Source organism: Eucalyptus grandis, chromosome 11 (assembly GCF_016545825.1).
Source record: "Eucalyptus grandis isolate ANBG69807.140 chromosome 11, ASM1654582v1, whole genome shotgun sequence".
In the NCBI taxonomy this organism is placed as follows: Eukaryota; Viridiplantae; Streptophyta; class Magnoliopsida; order Myrtales; family Myrtaceae; genus Eucalyptus; species Eucalyptus grandis.
The window spans coordinates 17,074,309-17,093,545 of record NC_052622.1 but is presented as its reverse complement, the minus strand read 5'-3'; the positions used below and the strand labels follow the sequence as shown (position 1 = coordinate 17,093,545).

The following is a 19,237-nucleotide window of genomic DNA, read 5'->3' as shown; positions in this document are numbered from 1 at the left end:
AAAGATTACATGTGCGTGTGGCCCGCATGAATCCCATGTCATAAATCGGCCTCCAACGTGTTTCGGGTGCAACGCGCGCCCGAGAAAGGCCGCCGGTTCGTCCGTCCGTCCCGAGACGTAGACCGGCCCGATGACGTCACGGGGGCCCCCGGGGGAATCGCCATCCGACACGTGGATCGCGTGGCTCCGAGATGGCACCGACAGCGTAATCACCACCCCTCCCCCTGCCCTGCCCACTCGGCGCGAAAACCGCCCCACAGTAAATTAGCTGTAGAAAGAGAAAGAAAAATCCGACCCGGGCACCCGATTGGGCCGAACGCGTGTGAAATCTGGGCCGTCCGATCCGCGGCTCCCCCAAAAGTCAACGGCGAGGCTGCACGCAACCGAGAGACCCCCGATGGAATCAGGATCATCGGGGCGAGCATATCTCTTCTAGTGAGAGAGAGAGAGAGAGAGAAGGGGAGGCGGGGGATCCGCACCACGCGGTGCACAGCGCCCCCGTGCTGCCGCCCACTCGCCTCGCGCCACGTCGCCGACGTCTCCCTCTAACCCCCTTCCCCACAGGGAAAAAAAAAAGGAAAAGAAAAGAAAAATGAATAAATAAAGGAAAATTACCTAACATGGCGACTCAGAGAAAAAACAAAAAAACAAAAAAAACAAAAAAAAGGGGCTTTCTCTCTCTCTCTCTCTCTCTCTCTCTCTCGAGATCTCTCTCGGGGAGAGATTCGATCTCCATCTTCATCTTCATCTTCATCTTCCGGAATCGGGACGGGGAGCGGAGGGAGGGAGCTCCGAAACCCTAGCGATTCCCCCTGAATCGCGCGCGCGCGCGCTCGCTCGCTCGTTCGCGCAGCAGATATCGTAGGCTCTGGAGCTTAGCTAGCTCCCCCACCTTAGGTTTCCCCGCGTTTTCTTCTTTCTTCTTTCTTCTTTCTTCTTTGTTTTCGGCGGCTCTGGCTGTCATGCTCGATACGGCCCCGGCTCCCTCCCTCAGTGTCGCACCTCCTCCTTCTTCTCTTGCCCTAGAGCTTCGCGGTCTCTAGGGGGGTTCTAGGGTTGCGGGAAGCTCGGTCGTTCGCGCCCCCCACACACATGGAGAGATCCGACTCCAAGGATTCCAAGGAATTACCAGATGGCACCTCTGGTTCGTTCTTTTTTCCCCCCCGGAGATTTGGTCTGGTTTGAGGTTTGAATTGGTGGTTTGTGTTCTTTTTGTGGGGAAGATGGTGCCTTTTCTACTTTGTAGCTTTGGGGCTTGGGAGAGGGGGGAGGAGTGAGATTTTGTCCGGGTTGATTTTTTGGTTCTTGTCCGTTTCCTGCGATCTTCGGTATGAAAGTCACGGATTTTTTGTTGTGAAGGAGTCGAGAGAGATTCAATTTGTGCGGAGCTGGGGGTTTAGGGTTTGGTGCTATTTGAATCTCGTGGCGGTTGCGGCCGAGGAATGAGATTCGGGTTTTGATGTTGGCGAGACATCTTAGAGCAGTTTCGAAAAGTTTGTTGTGGATGGTTTATGTATGTTTACTTAGATGTGAAATTCTCTAAACATACATAAAAGTGTTCCTGCCCGATGCTCCACAACTGTTTGGCTGTCGCTTTTGTTTACGAGCTCTGATCTGTGTGTTTACTGTAATTCAGGTGCGCTCTTCGATGCATCCCAATATGCATTTTTCGGTCAAAATCTTGTGGAAGAAATGGAATTGGGGAGCCTAGAAGATGGCGTACAAGACTTCCCCGTTTTTGGACCTGCAGATGATGAGTATCACTTGTTTGAGAGAGAAGAGGTTTGTGAACATCTTCTCACCTTTTATATTCCTTTACGGGAGAACAAACTTAAATCCTGTCTTAGAAATTTCACATTTTCTTGATTGTAGCAGCTTTTCCCCTCTTAAACTATAGCCTCAATTTTCATTTTCAGGGTGGCGGTTTGGGATCTCTCTCTGAAGTGGATGATCTGGCCACTACATTTGCTAAGGTCACACACTTTCTATGGCTATTCTATGTCGTTATCTGAGTTCCTAGAGTTCTTCTATGTTTCACTTGTGTCTGTCTGAGGTAATAATTTAAGCTCTATGGAGCCAATTAAACACCCAAAGCCTAGTCAAAACACCAAAAGACCTGTACCTTTTTTATAAGTGTTGTTCACCCAAGACAACCATATTTAAAAAGTAAATGGTGCTTTTCTCTCTCTCTCTCTCTCTCTCTCTCTCTCTCTCTCTCGTGTGATTATATTTCCTACCATTACCTTTGATGCCAGTTCACTGGACTGAACAATTTGGTAGGAGGCTTTTGTAGTCTCTCTTTTCTTTTTTTGGATGGAGTAGAATTAAAAGGTGATTTTGTGAGTCAGATGTAGTTGTGAAGAGAGAGGACGAGAAAGCAACCTTGTGTTAGATTCAAACTGAGCAATATTCCCAATGTTTAGCCCCCCCAGGAAAAAAAAAAAATCCCCAGTGCTACATAATATTTTACCCATTTGACTCTTATCCTTCTCTGGGCATCATTAATCACAGTTTCCTTAGTGGGGCTTGCTCTAGATTAACCTTCAATTCTTACATGCTGTAAGTACAATAAAATATATCTCAAGCTAATTATTGCGAAGGCCTGTTTTGCTTCCTGCCAACTTTAGGCCTGCCTTTAGTGCCTACCTTACTCCTCTTGGACAATGATTTATCCTGATATCTTCAATTGTTCATCATGATTGGAGAGAGAGAAACCTCTGTTAACCAAAATATGGAAGGGAGTTATAGATTGCAAGTACTGATCCACTGCTACATTATTTTGAGAGTCCCAGCGGTAAATTTTGAAGTACTTTTGGCATAGGACCATCATTGCTCCCTTTTGAAGTCTTGCCTCCATAGAACTGAGCAAAGATAAAGATACCAGTGGCGTGGTCTTGGAAAATTGCTTCATGACTTGATCTAGTCTTTTTTCCTTTCACCTCCTCATGTATCCGATGGGTTGGTCTTGCTGATATAGTTGATGAGTATCTTGCCTTCTAGTTCTTAAATATATCTCCTAGTAATTCAAGTCCCTCTTTCTTGATTTCTCAATTATTTTTTGTTCCATTGCAGTTGAACCGAGTAGTCACAGGACCAAGGAACCCCGGTGTCATTGGGGACCGAGGATCAGGATCTTTCTCCAGGGAAAGTGAGTAAGCTGCTTGTCTGTTTTGGTTTTTTTCAAAGGTCCTACAATTATATTGAAAATCTAGAAACTTTTCCAGTGACTTTTATCAATCCTTGTTTGTCCATGGTGGATGGATATTTTATTATGGTTTGACTTTCACTTCTGATACTGCTAGTCTGAAAATGTTCTCTGTAGCAAAGTTTTAAAAGCCTAACCCTTCAAATTGCCAAAGATTGTGTTAGCTCTTTTATTTTCTTTCTCCAAATAATAGTCTCTATTACTCCATGGAAAGGAAAAGCCACAGCACTGCTTTGGCTACATCCTTTTGAGAAGTTAGTTTGTAAATTATAAAAACTTATCCATTAAGTTTGTGAAAAAGTGAAAATGAGGAGCAAAGTTCCTTGTGAAAATTTTTCTGTGAAAACAAAATAGGTAAAACTAAATTAGGACCAAATGCGCCCTAATTTGATGATTCTTACCACGACATTGGTCATATTGAAGCTAGATCATGTATCTCTCAGCAAAGAATTGGGGTGGGTCAGCAGTTGGTCTGTGAGTACAATACATGAGGAAGGTGCATGATGCTAAGAAGACTAAAATGTTATTCATTTCGCCTTTGCACCCTGCTGCATCCTTGCTTCTGATTGTGTATCTTGAATGCTGCTATAGATCTATATGATGCATAGCAGGATGACTGCTTATACATTGTAATCCTCTTGGGTTCTGTTCTGGGTCTCTTGGTCTTAATTTGGTTAATGGGTTCTGTCTTCTTATTGTATTCAGGCCCAGTGGGATAATGGTATTGAAATTCCAGATAGAAAAGTGGTTGGGGAAAGTTCCTTGGGAAAGTTCTCTCTGTGAATAACATTAGCCACCTTTCAATTTACATCTTGTTTTCTATTTGAAGCTGATGACTCATTTTAGATAAAAAATGAAGTATAATCCATCAGGTTCGCTTTATACATGAAAATTTATGAAGAATGGGCATTGCGATAACCATAGATGATATGTGACCTTTGCAGGCAGAGAAATAAGTAATAAAACATTTGTGCCAATTACAAGCTTACAGAGCGAACTTGTGAAGAGGGATCACATTGTGTCGCTAGATATCATTATTCTCAAGTTTGTTGTATTATTGGTTGTCATTTTCTTAGCTTCTATATACACTAGAAAGATGAAGTGGCTCCTGCTAGTTTGCGCACATTCCCATATGGAACATTTCCTGATTTGCTATGCATGCTTGTTGATTTTGTGCCCGCATGTGCACGCGCACCTGTAACATGCTGGAGTTAGTTCCCAGTTTGCCTGTCCATCAGATTCTTTGTGTACCTTCATTGGCCTTTGTTTCTGATAGAAGCATCATGCATTTCTGTAGGTTTGGAGATGTAGGACAAGGGCTATACCTAGTATCTTAAATATTATGAAATAACAGTCTTTCTAAGTTTCTCATGTTACTGAAACTGAGTCTGTTTATGTTTTGCGTTTTCTTGAGTTTCATTATTGAATTGAATTTGCAGGTTCATCAGCCACTGATTGGGCACAAGATGGAGACTTTTCCACCTGGCCGGATCCTTATTCATTTGATGCAGAAAATGATCAAGAAGGCAAGAGATGGTCATCACAGCCTTCTCCTCGCTATGCAGATTCCAAGCCTTTATACAGAACGTCCTCCTATCCTCAGCAGCAACCCCATCTTCATCACTTCTCAAGCGAACCAATTCTGGTGCCTAAATCGGCATTTACATCATTCCCTCCTCCTGGGAGCAGATCTCAGCAGGCTTCTCCTCGAAACCCAAACATGCCCTCTTTAAATGGTGGATCACAGTCACCTTTCTCTGCACCAATCTTCTCTCCTTTATCTAACAACAATCTTCAGGTTGCTGGTTTATCCCATGGGCTTGAATATGGGAATAATGTGCCTCAATTCACCGCTTCTGGCCTTCCTTTTAGTAACAGGTCACAAAGCCACTGGGTCAACCAAGCTGGCGTACTTCATGGTAGTCAGTCTGGAATCTTGAAAAACCTAATGCTACAGCAACAATTATCTCATCAAAATGGGTTTATTTCCCAGCATCTGATGTCACCTCATCAGCAGCTCCAACATCAAAGGATTCATTCCCTTCAGTCATCTTTGGCCCATTATGCTGCGCTGCGTTCCCCAGTCTACAGCACTCATCCTCCACCTTCACATAAAGTGATGCTAGGGTTGTCTGATGGTAGAGATCACAGACCCAAATCATCACAAAGAGGGAAACAGAGTGTACGCTTTTCTCAACAAGGATCCGAACTCAGTAGCCAGAAAAGTGATACCATTTCTATACAGTTCAGGTCCAAGTATATGACTTCTGAGGAGATTGAAAGTATCCTCAAAATGCAGCATGCTGCAACCCACAGCAATGATCCTTATGTAGATGATTATTACCACCAAGCACGACTTGCCCATAAATCTTCCGGGCCAAGATCGAAGCAGCGTTTTTGTCCTTCCCATATTAGAGAGCTCCCTTCTCGATCTCGCAATAGTTCTATGGAACAGCATTCTCATCTCGCTGCTGATGCTGTTGGGAGGGTTCCATTATCTTCTGTTCGTAGGCCTCGCCCCCTCCTTGAGGTTGATTCCCCACCTAATTCTGCTGATGGCAACTCTGAGCAGAAGGATGTAGAGAAGCCTTTGGAACAGGAACCGATGCTTGCAGCCAGAATCACCATCGAGGACAGCCTCTGTGTCCTCCTTGATGTTGATGACATTGATCGCTTCTTGCAGTTTGCTCAGCCCCAGGATGGTGGGACCCAGTTGAGGCGGAAGCGGCAGACTCTTCTGGAAGGTTTAGCTGCATCACTCCAGCTTGTGGACCCACTGGGCAAAAGTGGACACACAGTTGGGCTGGGTCCAAAGGATGACATTGTCTTTCTCCGGTTGGTTTCCATCCCTAAGGGCAGGAAGCTCCTTTCCAGGTACCTCCAGCTTCTCTTCCCAGGTAGTGAGCTCGCTAGAATTGTATGCATGACCATTTTCCGCCACTTGAGGTTTCTTTATGGTGGCCTTCCTTCTGATCCTGGAGCAGCTGAGACAACAGTGAATTTAGCCAATACTGTTTCAAGGTGTGTCAGTGGAATGGACCTTCGTGCGTTGAGCGCATGTCTTGTTGCTGTTGTTTGTTCATCCGAGCAGCCACCACTTAGGCCCCTTGGAAGTGCAGCTGGAGATGGGGCATCTGTGATACTGAAATCCGTTCTTGAAAGGGCAACCGACCTTTTGACTGGTCTCCATGCCCCAAACAGTTGTAGCATGCCCAACCGTGCCCTCTGGCAAGCCTCCTTCAATGAGTTCTTTGCACTCCTTACAAAATACTGCCTTACGAAATATGAAACTATAGCTCAGTCAATCTTGGCCCAAACCCAAGTTAGCTCGGAAATCATTGGTACAGAGGCAACCAGAGCAATAAACCGGGAAATGCCTGTGGAGCTTTTGCGTGCTAGTCTCCCTCACACTGACGAGAACCAGCGTAAGCTCTTGTTGGACTTCGCTCAACGATCGATGCCTATAAATGCATTTAATGCACGCATGGGTGGGAGCAGCCAAACAAACTCCGAGTCTGTAAGGGGGTAGTAAGACACAATGGGGCGATTACAGGCGACATCAAGAAACTGTTGCAGAATCTAGCTCTTGAGAAGCTCCGCTCGGTTACTGAATCATGTGGATAAAGGAGTGCTTGGGGGACAGAAAGCATGAAGTCCTCGATTGTAGTAAATCCTAGGAAACAGCTCTTTCCCTTATTTCTTCTTTTCCCTTTTTATTTTTATTTTTATTTTCTCCCTTTACTGTTCAATCAAAACAGGATTAGTGATGTCACTTCCATGATCGTATGGATGAATGTGCATTAAGAAGGAAGGTTCTTGATGGGGGTCCGTGGCCGTCTTAGTTTCCTCTGAGGAGCTATATTTTGCTGCTCCATGTTGAAAAATTTCCGGGAGGAAAGCTGAAGTGTAGTGGATACTGAATGTTAACTTGTACATGGTAGTCTTGGGGAACAGCTCACCACTCTCCTATTAATGTGCTATTTCAGCTTCTTTTTTTTTCTTCTTTTTTCTTTTTTTTCTTTTTTTTTTTAACTCTGTAATGTTTCCAACTGATGAACATTTTAATAGTCGCCAAAATGTCTTTGGTCCAGTGTCTGGCTTTTTTTCATTTTTTTGGTTGCTAAAAGGTTTAGTGTCTGGCTTTGCATTCAGCTCTGTTGTTCCTTCCCAGCATTGCTTGACAATGGATGTATAGGAAGCGTTTCCTGGTATTGGACATGAAGACATGATCCGTATTCTGCTGATTCGAGAAGAGGTTTAGAGCCGGGTACACTCTGTGTGCCACTAACGTCTGAGTTTTCCCTCCTTTGAAATTCTTGAGTTCAGCACAAGACTACTACAAGTATCATATTCATAATTTGCTTTTATCTGATTCATATTAACGATTCTGCACATGGATCTTTCCCATGCTCTTATCTGATTTCTATTCACTTACTCCGAAAGCTTTATTTATGCCTAACTTAAGTTTGGCTCTAAACGCAGAAACTAGGAAGAGGCAGCCAATTACCATGCCAGTGTACAGACCGTTTTTGAAGGGTAGTCTGCATTTCAAATTAACTCATCTATGTAACCAGGAACCCTATAACAACGTGAAACAGCCATCCTCAGCTTTCGCGCCAAAATCACCCTTCTGCATCCATATGCCAAATTCCAAAAACAAAAGGATCCTCAGAGCAAAGCGGATTTTAATGCAGATTGATAAACTCTCTTGTCACAGGTCCATACAAGTAAAAACGGACAGAAATTAAAAGCTTTCTAGTTAGATGGCAACACCACTTCCTAATAGCGACACAGCTTCTGTCAAATGGAGGTAAAACTGGAAAAGTTTTATTTTAGCAATCATAAACAATTAAGATGATACAACATCAGCAGCAGTTGATTTCTTTCGCATCGTCCAAAAAGCAGCGTAATACCGATTCTGCAATGGACAGGAGAACTATCAGCATGAAACATGTCCTGACATATATCCACCTATACAATTCTGTTAGACTTGCAAGCTATATAACTCGAAGATGCCAGACTACATCCAAAGCTTAGCAATGAATAATTCTGTCAAACATATTAACAGATGAAAAGATCTAAGCAAAGGGTTCAGAAGCTCACTTGCATCATTGCCCTGGGATTTGTGGTGTAGGTTGTCTCAATGGTTTTCTCATTCTGCATTCAAGAAACATGAGAGATGACTTTATATGCAACCAAAAATCAGAACAGATGTTCAAGGGTGGCAAGTGAAACGTCAGCCTGAATTACCTCAAATATGAAACCGTAGTGCAAAGCAACTCTTTTTACATCCTCCAAGCTCAACTCAATGGACATCTCCTGCAGTTGCATTACGTAGATGCAAGAAGTTCAGAAGTATAAGAAAGCGGAGGGAAAAATAAACTGACATGTTGAGCCATCCTCACTTCAACCATGTGATAAATCACTGAAACAAGGGTAACAGATGAGAACTTACGTCTTCTCCACACATGTCAGCAAAGTGATATAGCAGAGGTCCCAAATTAATCCACACCTGCAAGTCAAGTATTTAGAAATTCCATTAGAAATCTAGTAGGAAGACCCTAGGAAATTATCAAAGGGAAAAAAAAGAAAAGGAGTCATTTATCCTAAGTATTTAAGAGCTTACTCCCCCTTCTTTGAGAATTTTCGATATGATTTCAATGTATTCGACAATGTTATGCGCCGTATCAATAAAAAAGCATGTTACGATTGAATCCCAAATTCCTGCATGTTCCATATAGGTTTTCAGTGTGAAGATAATAGGAAGATCAACATGCTTCAAACAGAATGCAACCATAGAGCAAGTTCATTTCCAATCTCATTACCATAGGACACAGCATAATAAATAGACAAGATAGATCAAGTTCAATTTTGTTTCTCCTACCTACTTGGCAGGGGTCACTGTAAACCTCAACAAAATCACCACCGCACATGGAGAATCCTTCTGTGATCCCTGCACTGGTCCAAGGAAGTACTCCGTGATAAGCGTGAGATGAACCATGCCATAGAACACATTAGATGGCCAAGGATTTAACCCAACATTTTTCCGTTTAAAAGTCAAATTAGCAAATAAATTGGGGGACAAAGCTATAAGATTAGCTCCTCTAACTTCTACATAACAGAGAGCACAACTAATAATTGAAAACTATACAAGGAGAATTAGATAAAATAAATGATATGTATTGGAATTTTCCTCATAGAACCATAAGTAGAGCAAATATACAAAGTTGTAACATATTACATTTCAGTAGATCAAGTCATCCTTGCCAGTGTGGATAAATTGATTCCAAAATGTTAGATAAACTCCAAGGTAATGGCACATAGATATTATCGCTCGACATGCGCAACTTGACAAGCTTAGGACAAAATTCTCAGACAATGCATATTTGAAGTTCAGCCTTTCCATTTTTCCTAACTCATGTTAGCAGATAATGTCATGATGACAAACATCACACTTTAAACTCCTCGGGCGAAGTCATCACTTTCATGGAAACGCTGATGATCCCAGTAATCGCTCGGCCTATATTAGCCTATGACCCCTTATTGTTCGACACATACTTTGAGGGGAAAGTCAGAAGTAGCCTTCATGACTGCTCATCATAACCACAGATTCCCTCTTACAACATCAAATCAGACAGAACTCTCGTGTTACCTAGAAATAAAAACCTAGAGAGAATGTTTAACCATCATCACCTAATTAACAAGTGGATTCCTACTAATATTCTTTAAGTTAATTTCTGTATGGTATAATAGAGCCAATAGTTCCCAAGAACCCATAATAAGATTTAGCTAGATATAATCGTTGCACAAGTTAGCAGCTAAGTATACACCCGGACAGACCTCTAGAATGAAGAAGGATGACCTCTCATACCTTGATCACATTGTCCACTCAGTAAAGAAACAGCACACACATTTGTTCTCACATCTACTGATTCGAATGATGGGACAGAGTTTTCTGTAGTGATCCCAAAGAAACAAAGCCTAACATCATAACATCATTTCGACATGAATATAACCAGGATGAACCATGAGGAGAAGTAACATTTATGTTAGAGGAGAGATGTCAATTGGAGGTACTAGAGAAATGAACATGGAAAAAGGGCCTCCCACGTAGAAATTTTAATGTATAAAAGCATAACTGACATGATGTCTGTATAAGCGGCCTATAACCTACTAAACTATCACCATCACATGAAACCCAGGATGAAGAAGGTGAAAAATGTTTATTTGGCAAACGAGAGCAGGGCAATTTTCCCCAATATGCTCCGGGTTCTCAAGCTTTCAGATATTCACTCATGACAATGAAGCAAGCTCTTGCTTTTCACCTTATAAGAATTGCATCACCACACCGGTTGGAAATGAATCCATACCGAATGCATCTAATTCGTAAAAGAATTGCATAACTGAACTTTCTCTAGCATCTAAAGCCTGTAGCCAACAGAAAAATGGCAGGAAAGTGATACCTCGCTGGATGAACATCTGGAATTGACACTGACCGAAGTTGGTCACTGTCTGAAAGTGAATTGCAATTGCTATGGATCCAGGGATATATTGTCCACTCATCAGCAGTTTGAGCGCTGATAATTTCAACAGAAAATTGGAGCAGTAAGGCCAACAAACAGGAGATCTCAACAATGCATGGAACTTTGGAACAAATTGCACAAAGATTCTTACTGATTTAGAATGAAACTCGAGCATATCATCATGTAGTACGAAAATTCATTTCCCTGACTGATGAAACCTGTCTCTCAGAAGAGAAAGGATAAGGCAAAAAGGAAAAGCAACCTTAAAAAATTATCAAAGGCTGACTTCCTGACATACCTAGAGATGATATCTCCAAAGCCAACCGCCCAAGTCCAGCCCCAGGAACTAAACAAGAAGGAGGGCTGTATGAGAAAATTCTTCTCTTGTCAGCATTTTCTCATTAGAGCATCTCTCCCAGAAAGTAATAAATTAACAAGTTAACTATTATGCGGTTAAAGAGATTCAAAAGCCTTTAGAAACTGATAAAACAAGAAGGGAACTAAATTCTGTATACCTTTCACTGGAGCGATTGGGGAAAAGGGCATCAAGCTCTTCCAGAATAGGCTTGAAGCATTGATCACGTTCTTTCTGCCCCTATGTGAGAAAGAAATTACAGAGAAGTACTACAGTTTAGTAACAATTGGACTTGCAATATTTAAATAAGAAGATCAAATTACACAATACCTCTGCTGCCCAGTCTCTAACTATGTTCCTTATTATACAACGGACCTGTTAAAATTTTGAAAAGGATTATTTCGAAGGTGAAAGTCAATACAGATATGTGGTAAGTTCATCGCTAGTTACACACATCAAGTCGCGACTTCTAATTCCTTCACCCTTGCCAACATCATCATGTTGATGCACAATGCAAGCTCCCTTAAATACAGTGCCGACCAATAATTCATCTTTTCAAAGAATTCAACAATTAACTGAAAGAATATGCAATATAGAACACTAAACTAACCACCCTCCAGTCCATTAAAAATAGCTAGAATTGACCTCAAGATCATACCCAACAGCTAGCAGTACAGCAAATCCAAGATGTCATCTTGAAGAAGCAATACAAACATACATCAAGAGACCTCACAAAGGTACTAGCTTGCTGAGTCACCAGCATTTAAATTACTTAAAGCTGCCAAAAATCTGGGCTCTGGGCTCTGGGCACTGACTAAGAGTAGAAATGACCTATAAACCTTCACAATGTTATGAGCAGAAGCATTAGCACAAGGGTGGGCTGCTGCTAAGCTTTCAAAAACCGCAAGATCTCTGATTGACATGGCTAAGTAGCTGTAAGGAAGCATTAGTAGCAGCATTCTGACACACAGTCTATCCATGGCAAGTGGACTTTTACGCTTCTCGAATCCCAATTCATGCTACCCTCAAAGAACAGGACATTATTGATCATTAACTGAAATCCTCCATCCACTTTGCATGCCACATGTTTTGCATACAAGGCTCTTATGCTAGAAGATTTATGACAATGACAATAACAATGTAACAAATAAATAAAATCTCCTGATGCTATATCAGGGAACCTCCTCTCCACATGAATTTCCAATAAAACCAATTCACCATAGCCATTGGTCAATTAAGGACCAACCACTGACCCAGAACTCATCATCTACGCAAGGGACGTGTCACCCATGACTCCCTCGCCTCTTGTGCATGTCTTCCATGGCATGTAGAAAGAACCATGATTTACAGATACTAGAAACATGATCAAGTCAAACCTATCAACATTCTAATTCTAAGCTCCTGCAGCAACCCAAGTAATTGCAGGATTCCAATTATACATGTACATTAGAAAGCATGCAACCCCAGGGGAATAAAATACCATTCTTAAAAAGAAGAAAAATCAACGTAAAAGTAGGAGCAGAATGATAGCTTCAGCATACCTTATCAACATCAACCAGGGGGACATGCAACTGCAATGAAGGATCTAACCAGTCGCAAGAAGAGGAATAAACCTGAATGGTAAGTGACAGAGAATTAACCATCTTGCATAAAATGCATTATGGACAACTCTACACCAGCTTTAAAAATTCTTATGGAAACACAAGTGCCAGGAATCACAATCATTCAACAAGAGCAGAGACCCAGCCACATAAGGCCTGATAGCTTTTCTGGTCTTTCTTCTCCCCATCTCTGCGTGGCACTTGCATTTGCCCCATTGGAGGGGATAAGGCGATTAGTGAGCTTACATCTTTATTGGAGTCAGCAAGATTATTTCCATCACTATCTCTTCTCTGTTCGGGGGACTCTGAGCAACCACAAGGATTCCTCGCGGTGGAGTCATGGTGTCCTCTGCTTGCAAGCTCCTGCTTCATCTAGATAAGTCAGATTAGTTTGTAATGAGAAAGCGCAATTGAAGTTGGCACACAACAGCCGACAGAACAATTACTGTTACTCATGAAAGTTGATAGACCTTATTGTTAGTCTGCTCTTCTGCTTTGCATTTTGCATTGTCACCATCTCCAGAAGCAGCTTCGCATGTAGATGACCACAAACCTCCACTGTTCAAGGCAGTCTGATTTGAGCAAATTTTCCTCTCTGATGAGAAGAGGTCACCATTTTGCATGTTTTCATGATCTGAGTGCTCACAACAATCAATCTCTTGGCTCAAATCAATTGGGGGTTCAAATGCCTGCAAAGAAAGTAAGGAGATAAATTTCAAATTGCACAACATGATGCCAAATATTGATATATAGCCAATTGTGCCAAGTAGACAATTAATGTCTCAAAAAGAGACTCTAATTCAGTTGAAGTCTCAAGAATTATAGCACTTGCCCCTGAGCTCAGTACCAGTACTCCTTTTGTATAATTCATGAGAAATGGTTCAGATGATAATGAATGTTTTTCTGAAAAGAGGGATGCACTTGACTGATTTCAAGCACTTCAAATCCTTTTTTTAAACCAATTTCATAATACTAGAATTTAGGTAAAGTGGAGATTTGAAGGGCTTAAATTGGAAATCAATATGATGAATGTGTCCTTAAAATACCAGAGAATTACATAAGAACCTCAGAACCATAGACCCACACTCCAGATTTTGCTTTAGATGTCTTATGGTCCTGCTGGTTAAGGGTGTCATCGGTCAAGTCGTCAATTATCAATTGCAGAACTGATCTGGCTGAGGGTTAAAAAATTCAAAGAAACTTGAAAGATACAGATAAGCTGGAGTCACTTGACTTTTCTACATGCCTGGTCCGTGTGAGGTTACCATGGCTCTAGATTTGTAGATTAAGTGGAGCAAATTGAAAGCCCTTGAGAAAAGTGAAATGGGCAGTGGATTTAAAAAAAAGTGATCAAATTGGCCCTTTTATCAGAATTGATACATTTATTGTTGCTTATAGATTTTCTTTTCTTTTCTTTTCGTTTCTTTTTTTTTTTTTTTTTTTGGGGGGGGAAGCATAGCCAATTATAGTTCGTAGAATATTGCATGGCACAGAAGTCATAAATAACTAGTTTGACCAACCAAAAATCAGACAATGGACCCTCATTTCACCCCCTTAAGGTCAAGGCAAGTCAGCTCAATAACCTCACAAGGGCTTACCTTTAGCATGGTCAGCAATAGCATAAAATATCGATTATCAGCAAGAATCCAGAGCGACCTTATGTAAGAAAATTATGGCATAGATAAGCAGCAACGTACCTGAAGCATGCTGAAAATGAAGTATGAATTTGCTGAGATGCACCTGTACCATTGAGAAACTCAATCAATACTACCTTATAAATACCTAATGATAATCTAACTATCAATATTAATAGCAGCTTTTAAGACAGCACATACCCAGGAATGTAAAAACCAACCAAAGAAACTGTCAAAACCTCAAGCTTTAGCAACGAGTGAGTCCAGATGGATATCTAACTTTATAACATAGAGACAAGTAGTGTGGAACCTAAGTTCAAATGCTATATGAACAGATTTCAAGATAAATCAAAAAGTTTATTGGGCTCTTTTACATAATTGAAAAAGAAAATCTCTATGTATATCTGGGTGAAATGATTAAGACAAGCAAAGCACTTCTATCTAGAAAGCCAATTTTTGACCAGCAAACACAATATCAAGAAAGTTCTCTATCTGCATATTCAGAGACCATATCTCTAAATTTGTGAGTCAAATCACATATAAGAAACTATAAAACCCCCATGCCAGCAGTCAGTTCCAAATTGCCAAGTGTAGATGCTTCTGACATATGGAAATATGCCAGATAGGTCGCAGTGGCATAGAAGAAAAAATCATCTACAATCAAGTGTGCTTAACCTACATTTATTGAAGGAGGGGGAGGGGGGGACCATATTTAGTCAAAAGACTTAATCATTGTTGTCATAGTAATGTAAAGCCTGTGCTGTGTGTTGCCTAGGACATACTCGAAGGCTAGGCTAGGGTACTTGCGGACAATAACATAACATAAGGACAAGGTTGAAAGGGCTAAATAATAAATATTGGCGACTCAACATAATTGGCTAAAAAAAATACAAAATTGACATGTTTTGAAAGAATCAGTTGACATGCTTTGAGAGAATCAATTTGACATGTTGAATTTAGTATGAATGACTAACACAGCTAAAATGAATTTAGTATGAAGTCCATGATCCCTATGTATAGTGTTCATCTTCCCTATATCCTCTTACAACACTCATTTAGGTCGGATATCACTAACATATTTTCTCATTGACAACAAAGAAGAAACGCAGACCTCTGGGAAACTTGGAGAAGAACTAGAAAGACTATTTGGAGAAGCAGATCTCAGAAAGCTTGAAGAAGGATGACACTACTAAGGGGAAATGTGTTAGAGCCTTGACAATACAAACTGAACATCTCGAAAAAAAAGCATATTAAGTCAACACAAGAAACAGGTCGAAGCAACGTACTGCCTCAATCTTCGAAACTTCTGGGGATAGTGTGACAGCAACGCCTGCAAGTGCATATTAAAGTAGTGAGATAACTCTACAGTAAAACTAGTAAAACAGAATATCAGTGGATTTGTAGAACTCTAATGAATTAAGGTTCGTGCATTTTATCGAGTTGCTCAGCATAACTAAAATGGGCAAATGATGTCTTGTTTAAACTACAGGCTACAGGCCAATCACTTTTTCTCCCACACAATTAAAAAAGTTCTTGTCGAGCTTAAACAATGGGAAGTTATTGCAAAATTTGAAGACTGCAGAATACATATTTAATGCATCACTATTAAGACAAAGAATAATCAGTACAATGAAAGTCAGACTAAGTGGGGAGAAGGACATTCAATCAATTCAACTACCAACAAAAAAAAGGTTCTAGAGCTTAGGTCAGAGGTCTGCCGTTTGTATTATCATGGCGTGCCTCAAAAGTAACAGTGTTTTATTTACAGATTCTTCAAAAATCACTATCCAGCTCCCAAAATTCACCACCACAGTCCATAGCAATGATTGCTTAGTAGAAACTTCATTTTGCTAGAATGTTCGATCCCTCACTTTGCAGAAAACAACTCCCTCCATAGAAAATTATTACCATTAAACACCTTCATAACCACTTCACACTCTGCTTTATCAAATTGGGCTGGTGACATGATGCTGAGACCCAATTTGATATGAGACTGTCTGACCTGACAAAAGCGGTACTCGCTCAATCATGCTTATCCCAGTTATATAGCCCCTACATCTTTGTCTTCAGAATGTTCTCAATTTAACAGGAAAAAAATCTCAGAGAGTGGTTAATGGATTAGTAGCTGGAGAGTACACCAAGGAAGTGACAAGCAAGAAGCACAAAGCCAAATAAAGTCTCGATCTTTGTCAAAGTTTGGAAGTCAAATCTCTCTATATCTTACTGGAGAATCAACGATAATTCACTTGTTATTATGTACCTTATGAGCAGGAGGAAGCTTTCTGAAAGATCTTTCATATCGTTTTACATCTTCTTCTGCAGCTTCCGGATAACTGTATAAGAAGATAGTTCAGCGGTATATAGAGATAAAACCAAAATGATTGGCATGATGCCAACAAAGAAATGTATCACCTAAAACTAAAACAAAAGGCTTCAAAATTTGAATGATAAAGGCAACAAAACAAAAATGAGATAGAACTTGATGAAACATAACTTCATAATAAGGCTCGGGTTTAAATTGAATATTTCACATTGACACAGGAGATAATTAGGTGAATGTGAAAGTAATTACTTCAATGGTCAGAGTTAAGCTTTGATGCATTTGCATACTTAAGGAGATGGGATGAGATGGATTCTCTAAAGGCATAGATGAAACATGAATGTTCACGTCTACCAGTGTGAACACAGCAGTACCAAGTTGCAACAGCTTGTTTAGCCAAAACAGAAGGGTGCAACAGAAATTGAACTGATGAACCATTTTATATATGAGACGAAATATCAAACAAACAGTACAAACTTAAAACAAGCCCAACCGAACTGTTCAAGAGGGTGTTTATAAGTTTGCTCCATGAACTCAAAGGCCAAACTTAAACTTTACTCCCCCCACATTTCCCTTTTTCTTTTCTTGACAGGGATGAGCTTGTTGACAGGTATCTAGAAATAGAAACTCATGCACATTAGCCTTGAATGTGAACCAGGAGGAAGTTTTGACCTCAAAATCCATCACTATAGCTTCTTTCCATCTATCCTCTTTTCAAGTTCGTTTCGGCCTAGTTCAGTGATGGAAGTATAACATGTATTGTTGGCCCGAATCGTTACTTTGACATTGACAAATTGTAAGGTTTTAGAAAACCAACTTATAAGATGAGAATGGGAAATTTGGTTCAGTTCGGCATGCAATGTTTCCCCAATGGAACCGTGCTCAACCGTAGCAACAGCTCAAGACAGAGAGTATGGAGAAGGATAGAATCACCCACTGCAATGAATATAGAAGTTTTGAAATTGTCAGAATAGTGGCCAGTAAATCCACTTCTTTTATCTCTCGTCTATACTAAGGTATACCTCAAATTACTCTCAAAACGCTGCAGCTACAGCCAAACAACCTCTCAAAAATTGAAGTAGCAGGGAAGCAAGCTACAATGGAATCTCCATAACCACTATAACATCAGTGAAGCTTCCTGAACACACTTTCAAAAAGTTGAAAAGGACTACAGCTCTGAATATTCTGCATGCCAGCAGCCAGAAGACCGATCTGCCACCAGTTATTTCGACAGTGTCATGACTAATAAACATCCAAGAGCACTGCTTACCGATATAACCTATTGTCTCCAGGTTTGGCAAAAGAAATGCCACTAGATAGCAGAGCATGGTAAAAGAAACTACAAAATCTTTCACCAAAAAAGCCAATTAAGAACTATCATCTTCACAATCACTCCTCCGCCTGAGAGAAAACTTCCCCCTTTTCTCCCTTTCAAAGCATTCATCAGTGAATTTTTCCTTTGCCTTTTTTTCCTTTCATGCATCCCTCAGCCCAACAGACAGATCAATCAACAAGCTAAATCCTTGCAAAATCAATTACAAGACCCGCGCTTTCCCGCCAATCAACCGACTTCATTTGCCTACGTGTGACTACCTTGGCACGGCTATTGGCCGCTCGAGCAAATCTACTTCGAACCGACGTGCGCTCGCAGTCGCAGACACACAAATGCGGAAAAAATGGAAAAATCGACCGCTCCGTCCTCGCGAACCCCGCAGGAGCTACAATCGCGCGGGTCAGGGAGAAATGCCGATCGAAGGAGCACAAAAGAACGAGAGAAAGTCGGGAAATTTAGCGCGCAGAGAGAGAGAGAGAGAGAGAGTGCGTACTTGAGAAAGGCGCTGATGATGCGCCTGAGAGACTTGGCCTCGAGAGCCTCCTCGAGCTTGCGCTGGCGAAGCCGCTCCGCCCCGTCGTCTTCCTCCATACCTCCGGACATCGCCCTGTCTCCGGCGGGGTAGCGCTCCGCCGTGTCCGCCCGTGCGTGCGGAGAGCTCATGGTCTCTTTATCTTTCGCGGCTTCGACGATGGAGATGACGACCGCCGGTGCCTTTTCATCGTTCGAACGGAGGATCCGAATCCAGAAACGGGCCCGGCCCGGAGGAGGAGGGCCGAGATCCGCCATTCGTTTGGGCCGCCATCCGGATCCAAGATTTGGGGGAAAACAAAACCCACCCGCGCTTCCGACATTATTACAGTCATACCACCAAAATATGCATTACTAGTGAGTTACCAAAACCGCACCCGCCGTCCGTTTGATAACGTTCTAATGAATGATTTCTTTTTAGAAATTGCCTTTTTCTATTTCTCTTCCCCAGAATAATTTTTCAATAAAAGAACGTATATGATAACTATATAAAATTTCAATTCTCAAAATGAAAAAGAAAAGAAAATAGAATTGCGTTTGATACAATTCACAATTTTTTTGTAATATATAATTTCATTTAATTTTTTTCTTATTCTTACTTACCGTAGTCAACTACTGTCGCCATCAATCATTGTCGCCCACCACCGTTGGAGGCCGGTGATCGATGGCAGCAACGACGGCCAACTAGCAAGTGGCGGTAGGTGGCGGTGGCAATGGCAATTGGCTGGCAACAGG

At 41.3% G+C, this 19,237-nt stretch overlaps 2 protein-coding genes across 5 annotated transcripts; one reads left to right on the top strand and one right to left on the bottom strand.

The window, feature by feature from the left end:
- Window positions 1-663: 663 nt before the first annotated feature.
- Window positions 664-7,300, top strand: LOC104425160 (protein PAT1 homolog 1). Its single transcript, XM_010037761.3, has 5 exons — window positions 664-1,144; window positions 1,637-1,782; window positions 1,917-1,973; window positions 3,073-3,148; window positions 4,645-7,300. The coding sequence occupies exons 1-5, from the start codon at window positions 1,093-1,095 to the stop codon at window positions 6,732-6,734; spliced, it is 2,421 nt and encodes an 806-aa protein (XP_010036063.2). The 5' UTR covers window positions 664-1,092; the 3' UTR covers window positions 6,735-7,300.
- Window positions 7,301-7,870: 570 nt separating this feature from the next.
- Window positions 7,871-18,657, bottom strand: LOC104425159 (carnosine N-methyltransferase). 4 transcript variants are annotated; one of them, XM_039304903.1, is made up of 18 exons: window positions 18,465-18,657; window positions 16,579-16,651; window positions 15,605-15,648; window positions 14,382-14,424; window positions 13,155-13,373; window positions 12,931-13,056; window positions 12,625-12,696; window positions 11,414-11,458; window positions 11,244-11,323; window positions 11,027-11,091; window positions 10,880-10,946; window positions 10,669-10,782; window positions 9,090-9,181; window positions 8,832-8,929; window positions 8,661-8,717; window positions 8,456-8,524; window positions 8,309-8,362; window positions 7,871-8,123 (listed from the first exon to the last, which is right to left on the bottom strand). In XM_039304903.1, the coding sequence occupies exons 1-18, from the start codon at window positions 18,632-18,634 to the stop codon at window positions 8,055-8,057; spliced, it is 1,557 nt and encodes a 518-aa protein (XP_039160837.1). In that variant the 5' UTR covers window positions 18,635-18,657; the 3' UTR covers window positions 7,871-8,054. The 4 variants fall into 4 exon arrangements, with proteins under 4 accessions (XP_039160837.1, XP_010036060.1, XP_039160838.1 ...); XM_010037758.3 differs by having other exon boundaries at window positions 9,090-9,163; XM_039304904.1 differs by having other exon boundaries at window positions 11,244-11,317.
- Between the last annotated feature and the right edge of the window lie 580 nt (window positions 18,658-19,237).